The sequence below is a fragment of the Morus notabilis genome, unplaced genomic scaffold (assembly GCF_000414095.1).
Source record: "Morus notabilis unplaced genomic scaffold, ASM41409v2 Scaffold2295, whole genome shotgun sequence".
NCBI lineage: Eukaryota > Viridiplantae > Streptophyta > Magnoliopsida > Rosales > Moraceae > Morus > Morus notabilis.
This window is the reverse complement of record NW_010366587.1, coordinates 63,406-73,069: the sequence shown is the minus strand read 5'-3', so window position 1 is coordinate 73,069 and position 9,664 is coordinate 63,406. Positions and strand designations below refer to the sequence as shown.

At 34.2% G+C, this 9,664-nt stretch overlaps 2 protein-coding genes and 1 pseudogene across 2 annotated transcripts in view; all 3 read right to left on the bottom strand.

Moving 5' to 3' along the window:
- The window catches only part of LOC21386960 (acid phosphatase 1), a 4,313-nt gene extending 3,554 nt beyond the window's left edge, over positions 1-759 (bottom strand). Inside the window, exon 1 of the mRNA XM_024173927.1 lies at positions 5-759. Coding sequence (XP_024029695.1) covers positions 5-320 — 316 coding nt within the window. The 5' untranslated portion in view covers positions 321-759. The remainder of the gene's footprint in view (positions 1-4) is intronic.
- Positions 760-4,559: 3,800 nt separating this feature from the next.
- LOC21386957 (F-box protein At5g07610) lies at positions 4,560-5,974 on the bottom strand. Its single transcript, XM_024173926.1, has 3 exons — positions 5,933-5,974; positions 5,298-5,388; positions 4,560-5,218 (listed from the first exon to the last, which is right to left on the bottom strand). The coding sequence occupies exons 1-3, from the start codon at positions 5,972-5,974 to the stop codon at positions 4,560-4,562; spliced, it is 792 nt and encodes a 263-aa protein (XP_024029694.1).
- A 1,493-nt stretch (positions 5,975-7,467) lies between these two features.
- On the bottom strand, positions 7,468-8,274 carry LOC21386956 (annotated as a pseudogene).
- Between the last annotated feature and the right edge of the window lie 1,390 nt (positions 8,275-9,664).

The following is a 9,664-nucleotide window of genomic DNA, read 5'->3' as shown; positions in this document are numbered from 1 at the left end:
ACGCTCTTCGCATAATCTCCTGCCTCCTTTGACACCCTCTCGAGATCGATATCATATCCCCGATTGGTCATGTAATCTTTCACGTAATCTCTACACTCCTCTGGAATTGTTCTCCATGGACCGAGATTGTTAGCTTCCACGGAAAATCTCCAACTGGTACACTGTAATCTGAGCTCCTCCTTCAATTCTTGGAGTTGGGTTTCTACGTTATCTGTGTATTCGACGATCAATGGCCCGGTTTGGAGGTGTGAGTCAAAATGTTTTTGAGAAAAAGCGAGAGAAAATAGCGAAAAGAGCAGGAAAAGTCTCGAGAAAGTCATGGGATTGGATGATAGTGAATTGAATAAGTTTTTCTCGTGTGTGTGTCAAACTGTCAATTAATGGGAATTTAAGGCAGGGAATCTGGGGAGGAAAATGAAAATCTGAGGAAAAGAAAAAAGTGGGGTTGGGCTTTTACGCATTGAAGATGAGAATCGAGGTTGGTGTAGATAAGGAATTAGTATGGAAGGGTGTGGGATAAAGTAAAGGCAATCTTTTTGGCAGAGAAAGCTTTTGTTTTGGTTTATACGAGTTTTTTTTTTTGAAGAAGAAGAAGAAGAAGAGGAAGTTGGCGTGGGAGCGAAGAAAACAGAAAGAAAGAAAGAAGAGGGTACGGAAAACAACCAGATTCCAAGGTGGTTGTTTGTAAAGTGGTTCTATTTTAGTTGGAAGAGAAATGAACCTTTTATGGGTATATGCTGGAGCTACGGGAAGAAAACGCAAGCAAATTGAAGTAATTGGAGGAAGGCAAATCATGTAAGCAAAATATAATAATATTTTTAAAAAATAAAAAAATAAGATAAAAGGCGCTTACTACAATAATGGCCTCAAGAATCAAGATTTGACGTGTTGGCTGGTTGGGCGGTGGCACTGCCTGATGTGGCATGACAATGACGATATTTAGGGTCCATTGTTGTGCTACTAAAAAATTTTATTGTTACTATGATGCTAATAATAAGTTATTGTGATTAAAAATATATAAGTGTAAATTGTATATAAAATTATTGTAAAGACACATAATGATAAAAATAAACATATTTTAATATATATTTATAGTTAGTTTTATTTTTATTTGTTATGGTCAACATTTAAAATATAAAAATATAATTTTAATTTATTAATTATAATATTTCTTAAAAATAAATTATTTATATTGATAAGGAAAAAATATTCATCTACTAAATTTTTTTCTTTATTGTTGTTATTTTAAACATTTTGATAATCACACAATATTTGAATAAAATTTAAGATTGTATGCTTGTTAAAGATTTTCAATTGTAAATAATTATTTTAAAAATATATATTTTTAATTTGATACGGTAAAAGTAAAATAAGTAGATTGAGGTGGGAACTGCTATTGAAAGGGACCACAATAGGGGCGGCTTCTTCGTTTATTTGGGAGGAGATAACTTTTTAGAACTTTTAGAAGCAGAATAATCATCCTTTTGAATAACACCAAAGTAGATGCAAACGAACCCCAGATTCGCCCCATATACTCAACGCCAACGCCTAAACATGCGTTATTCTGAATCCTGGTTCAGAATCAGTATTTAGTTACAGTAATTTTGAATCACGATTCATGATTCAGAATCAGTGTTTAGTTTTGATGATTTTAAATCATAATTTACAATCTGATGTGATGTTTTAAACTAACTCAAATCATGATTCTAAAACCACTCTCCTCTTAATTTAAGGTAATTCAAACCTCTGATTTTGAATCATAATTTCAGAATCATGATTTGAATCTAAAATCATAAATCATGATTTTAGTTCTAGAATCATGATTAAAATCACTTTAATTTAAATTCTCGTACCAAACGAATCCTAAAAGATTGTCTCTTATTTCAGAGCCTGAACTTTTCGCACGCGCTCTTCTTCGACAATCGACTTCAAACGACCATGACATTGCCCCTTCTTATTTTCCTTCCCTCTTACAAAACATAGTCCAGTGATGTGATCAAGCCACAAAAAGTCAATTTGAATGATTCTTTTGACGAAGAAATCACATAAAACCCCGAATTGAATTCTTTGCTCATTGAGTTCAGGCTTTGAATCATATAAAAGATAGCTGTCATTTCATTTGAAGAGAAAATGAAATGCTTTCCTCTAGTAGCGGAAAAAAAAAATAAAAAATAAACTCTACTGCTTGATATTCTATTTTGCTATTTCGTTACTGCTCTTATTTACTGTTTGTTCACCTAAATGTGTCTAGAGCTGTACTAGGCTGGGCCAAACTAGCCGGCCCGGGTTAAGGTTTTAAGCTCAAAAAATTATTCTATGTCGGCTCAGTCTAAACGCTCTCTTTTCAAAGTTTTTTTTTTTTTTTAAATACCTTATAAAATTTTGAGTTGATCATATACCTTTCTAACTTAGTATTGGGTTGGACCGTCTTTCGCCCACGAGAGCCAGTCAGGCCCGCCCAAAATTTCCATCCGAATCCGGGTCCGACACCATTAATGGGATGTTTATTTTAAGAGTTTATCTCTGGTTTTGAATCATAATTTTTAATTCTCTACAGTATTTTTTTCTCACATTTATAGTTCTAAATTCATGAACTAAATGTCTCGTAAATGTGTGTTGGGTTACTGTTTGGTTAGCTGTTGTCTGCCCCCAACTGTTGCTTCTTGTCCTTACTCATTTAGTCTGTAAACTTGTCGTTTTGAAACTCAGTCATACCCCTCTTATGCTGTATTTCTTTTCAAACTCAGTAATGGATTTGGCTCGTTCTTAATTTCTTGCCTTCTTGCTGCGTCACTTCCCTAGTTTCTTAACCCTCTTTTTGGTTTTTGCGTGGCATTCTGATTGGTGCATTCATAGCCAAGAAAATGAAACAAAAATAAATAAATCCGTAGGACCGAGAATCAACTTCTATACCACATAGCTCATTAATTTAGTTAACCTGGCTCAAATTAAAAAAATATTTTTCAAATATTTGTTTAAAATTGAAAATTTTTAATAAAATACTAAGCTAAATTTACTCAAATATGTTTGATGATTATCAAAATTCTTAAAATAAACCACAATAAACAAAGTAATTTAGAATTTTATTTTTTAGATATCTTTAAATAATAAATTAAAATTATATATATTTTGGTGTTTTGGTGAAAAATATTATGAACACCAGCCTTAAAAATATAAATGAAACTAACTAAACGTATGTGTGTTAAAGTATGTTTATTTTAGTTATTATATATTTTCACAATAAATTTATACATAGTTTATCAAACGCCTAAATTTTTACTTATATAGTATTCATGGCAACTTTGAGGAAGAAAAAAGTATGGGTAATCTTGATAAATACTCCTTGAAAGTGTATGAGTCAGGATTTTTACTCTTTTACTCTTTATTCATAACCTTTTTAGTTAAATAATTACGCTAATAAAATGATGTTTATTAATAGTAAAAGGTAAATATTTAGACTCATGCACTATTAACGGTAAATTTTTCATTTAAATACTTGCATGGTTCTGGTCACTTTAAACAATAAAGGTTTTTAACCGCACGGTAATGCTGGCTCTCACTCTTTTGATGAAGAAATCACACCAATCCGTATTGAATTCTTTGTTCAGACCCAAATTGAGTTTAGGCTTTGAATCACATAAACAGAGCTATTATTGTGTTTCAAAAGCAAATGACTTTAAGCCCGCTGATTACTTGTGTTATCACTGTCATGTTTAACAGTTATAGTTTTTTACTTTTTGTTTCCCTAAAATTGTCATTGGACTACTGTTTCCCAAACTGCTGCTCGTTGTATTTTAGTCATTTTTAGTCTACAAACCTTGTCGATTTGAGCCCCCATCCATCCATTAGGCATCGAAGCCCCCCCTCTTCTGTATGCCTTTTTGTTTTTGTGTGGCATTCTGAGTGGTGCATTCATTAATTTAGTTTAGCTGGCTAGGTTCTTACACGAAGCATTAGTTCTTTTCTATCCACGGCCATCTCCGGATACATGACCCCCCAAAAAACAAAACAAAACAAAAAAAAAAAAAACCGATGAACGACATCAAACAAAATTAAGCGAGAGTCTTAAGGTATTGGTGAGCATCAAAGTGCGTTTTGAAGTCCTTCCAATTCCATCTGTGTATCGCAAATCTTTTCTAAAGTATTGAAGTTGTACCGTATGATTGCACCACGTATTTCCATCACTACGTAGGACTCCTTGTCGCTCACACCTCGGACGATGCAGAGTGCAGACAAATAGTATCCCTCCTCCTGCAGCGTCATCGGAAACGCGTGGTGAATTGTTGAAAAATTCACGCGGAACTTGACGAACCAGCCAGAACAATCCATTTCCATCTCGTACACGTCGAAACGAGGAGTTCCTGAATTGATTCTGTAGTGAGCAAGATGCAAATGGCCACGAGACTCACCAAAATACCTGTACTTATAGTCATCATCAATCGGCGGTATCGGCATCGGCATTGTTATTAGTCGCTCGTCGCGAACATCAAAATACAAGGATTCTTGCGAATAACTAGGCCAATGGACACGGCCATTCAACAACACTCCGTCATTGAAGATTAGATAACTGAGTAGTCTACGTAAACAGGGTCGCCGGAGAGCCACCAACGGCGAGTCTCCGATGAGTAAATCTGGATCTGATAATGGTCCCTATGCGAGTCGCTGTTCCTAACGCAAACGACCTTGTAGTGAGAGGACTCCCAAGGGTCAAAGGCCAAACTGAGGCTGAAACTATTCATGATCCTGATACAGCCACTCCAATCCCTCCAATGCCAGGAAATCCTAGGGAGAGGGGTGTACTTCTTTGTGATGGGATTGCAGACGAAATTGCCGAATGCTTTAGGGTGTAAATGTCTTGAACACAAGAACAATCCATTGCAGGACTGCACGATTCTGAAACCGGATTCGCCGAAATCGCCAGATTTAATGGGAGGTTGAGAGGAATAGGAGCTTTTGTCGAGATTCACGTAGTCGAATTCCCCATTAATGGTGCAAAAAGAATACATGAATTTGGAGTTATTCAAGAAGAGGCCGGAGATAGGGTTAAGGATGCGGTTGTGGCAGCGGTGAAATTTGGGTTCGGAAATGAGAGAGAGCCAGTGTTTGGATACGGATTTGAACCTGATCAGAGACTTCAATGGCAGCCGCATAAGGATTTCTATTACCAAGTCATCGCTGTCGGCTATTGTTCCCGCCGATCGTGGTAAGTTGGTCCAATCTCAATACTAGACCTGGCTCATTAGGTCGATCCCAACTGTGGTCTCCATCTGACCTAAATATTGATCCCAATTGATTACCTAACCCCAACATTGTTCCTGGCATGTCGCCCTGACCATGACGCCGTCTCAACCCCTTGATCCAACACTGACACTGATCCCAACACGTTGCCTACAATTTTGAAAACATGAAATTTTTATTTCCACAATTTTCTTTTTAAAAAAAAGACCAACGGTTAGAAATATAAATAAAAACAAGGCCACTACCCCATTTGGTTCATGGATTAAAACCATGAGATTAGAATCATTTTTGATTTACGTGTATTTTTTGTGAGAGAAAATACTGTAGCGAATCATGAACCAGGATTCGAATCCTCCAACCAAACAGGAAATAAAAAACATATTTAAAAAAAATTAAAACAAAACATACCAAACAGACCCCAAATGATGAGGTTTTTTTTTTTTTTTTTTTTTGGAAAAATGATGAAGGATTCTTAACTCTTAAGGCGCCACTCTTATTAAGTAATCAAATAACTCTATATTATATACTGATTAAAACCATCAATGGAACGCAGTTAAGGCTTTAGCCCTTAAATGAGAGAAGAGAGCTTGTTTTTCCTATTTGAGAAATGTTGTTTCTACTATTAGCAAAGAGACGTATTTCACTATTGACATTCCCTGTCTGTAAACACTACCTTAATAGCATGTTTACTTACCAGGAGTGAGAAATGTGAATTGAGAATCAGAGTCAACTCCATCTTTACTTCTTAAAATGAGAGTAGGAATGTGTGAGTCCCACACTAATTTAGGGTTGAAGAATGTGATTGGCACTCCCTCATCTCCTACCGGATTGGCACTCCCAATCCTGATAATAAATATGAATTACGATTTAACTCTTAATTCTACTAACAAATTTGTGAATAAAAAGTAAAAAGCAAAAAATTGAAAAAATCTCTCTATGTTTGATTGTAGTTTGTATTTTTAATTTTCCTCTTTGCTTCCATAATAACTGTTGTACACTATGCTCTGTTTTAATTTATTTTATTTTATTTTTTTCCTTTTGTTGAATCACAATACCTTGTTGCAAAAATGCAGGTTTGTACCTCTTTTTTTATTTCTCTTTTATGAGAAAGTCTACTCATGTTGCTTGTAGAGTGACAATTAAGTAAAAGAGTCTTTTCAAAAAAAAAAAAATAACTAGTTAACTATTTAGATTTACAAAGGAGAGAGTGAAATCGAATAGAGGAAGGAGAAGAAAATACCAGAAAGAGAAAATTAGAAATATTAGTTAGAGCAGAGAGAGGGAGTTTTTTTTTTTCTTTGGTGAAAGAAAGAAACAGAATTGATTAAAGACAGAGGGTTAGTTTTATTTCTTGATAAGGAAAAATCAATTAATTATCGGAGTTTTTTTGGTTAAAAAATTAATTGGGTCAACCATTTACATTAGAGGAGATTGAATCAAATAAGAAGGAGAGAAAATAGCAGAAATAAAATGCACAATATATATAGATATTATTTCAAAATTTCATGATTAATACCTTTTTAACCATTTATATATTTTATTTTAACCATTAATACCTTTTCTTTTATTTCAATATATATATATATATATATATATATACATCATTAACCATTTGTTCTTATTTTATTTCATCATTATTTTTTTTTCTTTAAATTATTCCAAATTTTATTGAGAAAAGATAATTTAGATAATTAATGTGTGATTAAAAAAATTTAATTACTAATTAGTTATTTTAATTTTAAGATAGTTAGCATAATATACAATTTTTTTTTAAATTTCAACACACAAAAATTTACTAAAAGGATAGGTAAGTAAATTTGTAACAGTTTATTCCGATTATGGATATAAGTAAATGCATGAATGGTATTGTGATTGATTCCGACTCTGATTTCTAGAACCTAAGTAAACAACTTATTTTGACTCCGATTCCTGACTCCAATTCCTATTTACTTTGAATTTTGTCCATTCCAATTTATGTTCATTCTGATTATGAATTAGTAAACATGTCATAAGAGTGGAGACCGATTTAATTAGTCCTCCGCTTTTATGGGTCTAAATTGAAAAAAAGTAAATAAATAAATAAACGACATTCCTTTTTCGATTCTTGGGCAACAAAACAAGGTTGGTGGTCGTACGTGTACTAGGTAGAACATAATACAGTTTTTATTACAAACCCAAGTGACAAAATGAAAAACGAAACAGACCAATGTCTTCAAACCCAAAACGACATCAGACGCAAGCAAGGCTCTCGATGTATTGGCAAGTCTCATACGGTTTTTGTATCATATCCGGCCAATTCTCCATTCTAAAATTATTGTTATGAGCGAGACCAGCAGGCTCAACATCACAAAGCACGTAGAAAGTTCCATTCCAGAAGTTGTACTGCAAATCTTTGCCGGGAATGTTCAACACCAAATATGAGTCCTCGTCGTGCTCACTAAGAACAACACAAAGCACAGAAAATGAACATTCTTTCAAAATCAGACGAGTACTGTACCTCGGAGGGATTATCACAGGAAACGCGGCCGAAACATCCGAAAGATCAACACGGTACTTAATAAACCATCCGAAATTGTCCCTTTTCATCTCATAAACATTGAAAGGATCAGTTTCTCCCGACTCATTTTTGCAATAAATAACATGCAAACGATCGCCAGACTCTCCAAAATACCTGAACTCCCAAAAACTACGGCTATAATTTTCGCGCTGATTATCCAGAAGAATTGGCATCGGCATTTCCCTGCTGCTGTTCATCAACTTTGAAATACAATGAATCATCCGAAATATTAACCCAGTGAACAGCCCCATTCCAGAAAACCCCACTATCAGAGGCAAGATTAAAGAAAGCAGAGAAAGAGCCTATACCAGAGCGCCTCCAACACCGAGTCTCCGACGAATAAATCTCGATCTGATGCTGAGTATGTTGGATTTCTGTTGGATTTCTTTTCCTTAAGTTTCGGTAACCAACCGAAACAATCCTCTCAAAATGTGGTCCATTATATTTCCCACTTAAGGAACGTGATTGGTCACGTTCATCTCACGTTTATCTGCAGTTGTCCACTGTTGTCCACGTTCGGTGCACGTCCGTGAAAAACTCTGTGATGGGCAGAGTCTATAAAAGAGGATAGAGCACATTAGTTTTGGGTCCCTAAGCCTGCTATCTCCATTCAGTCAGTATATACACCATCAAACGAGAGATTGAAGAGGTTTAGAAGAACCAAAACCCGAGTTTCTGTTTTTTCACCGAGAGCTTCAGTTCTCCACCTTAACGACAGAAAAAAGGATGTTCATTTCAATTCCGCATTGATCTAATTGCCATTTAGGATCCTTATGAGCACGTTTAGATCATTTAGAAATTCTAACATTTGGTATCAGAGCCTTAGTTTGCCTCTGCCTTGTATCCTCTCGTTCTGCTCACGTGAAATGCCGTGAGAGAAAATTTTTTGGCAACTATTGATTTTGACGTTTTTGATGGAAACTAAGATTAGGAATCATTGGGTAATCGAATTCCTATCATTTCTAAGTTTTAAACATCAATTTTGGTCGTCAAAATCAAGAGAAAAAGTCGGGTTTTGTTCGGGTTGAAACTGGGTCGAAATGACCCGGCTGGAGGTTGAAGAAGGATCAACAATTTAAAAAAATGACATGTCGTTTTGCCCTTTGGGTATATAAAACGACATGTCGTTTCTGTTGAATAATGAGTGCAGGCCATTTCAAAACGACATGTCGTTTTCATTTGGAAAGGAAAACGACATGTCGTTTCCGGTTAATGCTAATCAGCCTCATCAGGAACAAAACGACTTGTCGTTTTTTGATGAAGCAAAAAAAAAAATCATAAATTCAGTATATATATGGGTATTTAGTAGATGTTCACCCATTTTATAATTTTTTATGGATTTTTCATAAGTAAAACATATAAATGAAAGGTTCATTAATTTTTATGTGTTTAATGGATTAATTCAAATATTTTGGGTTAATATTGCATATAGTTTCAAGCAATTAAATATGAACCTTTATGATTTATTAATGTTAAGTAATCCATATAATTTTAATTAATTAGGGAGTAGCCACAGCATCTTTAATTACTCAAAATTATATATATTAAGTGATTCTGGATTACATTATCACATTAATTGTGATTAATCATATGTAATATAATAAATTTTATCCCACAGGAATTTTTATTATATTTGTATGATTAATTAGGATAGAATATCAAATTAAATTTCTTAATTTACCCACAGGAATTAGGAAATAAAGCGTAATTTGATAGTTTTATCATAAGGTCACAGATGGATCTAATTGAGTTAAAACTTTAGCCCACAGGCAAGTTTTATGTCACTAGATTCATAGAACATGATTTACATTGGTAAAACATGATATAAGTTTATGAGTCTCAAAATTTTAATTATAAGCATGTGTTTAA

Excerpts from the sequence above, each read along its gene's own strand:
- LOC21386957 (XM_024173926.1), bottom strand. The coding sequence starts at position 5,974 with ATGGAGTTGACTCTGATTCTCAATTCACATTTCTCACTCCTG. Across the intron at positions 5,389-5,932 it reads ATTCACATTTCTCACTCCTG|GCAACGTGTTGGGATCAGTG; the intron begins GTAAGTAAACAT and ends TCAAAATTGTAG. Across the intron at positions 5,219-5,297 it reads AGGAACAATGTTGGGGTTAG|ATTGGACCAACTTACCACGA; the intron begins GTAATCAATTGG and ends TCTAGTATTGAG.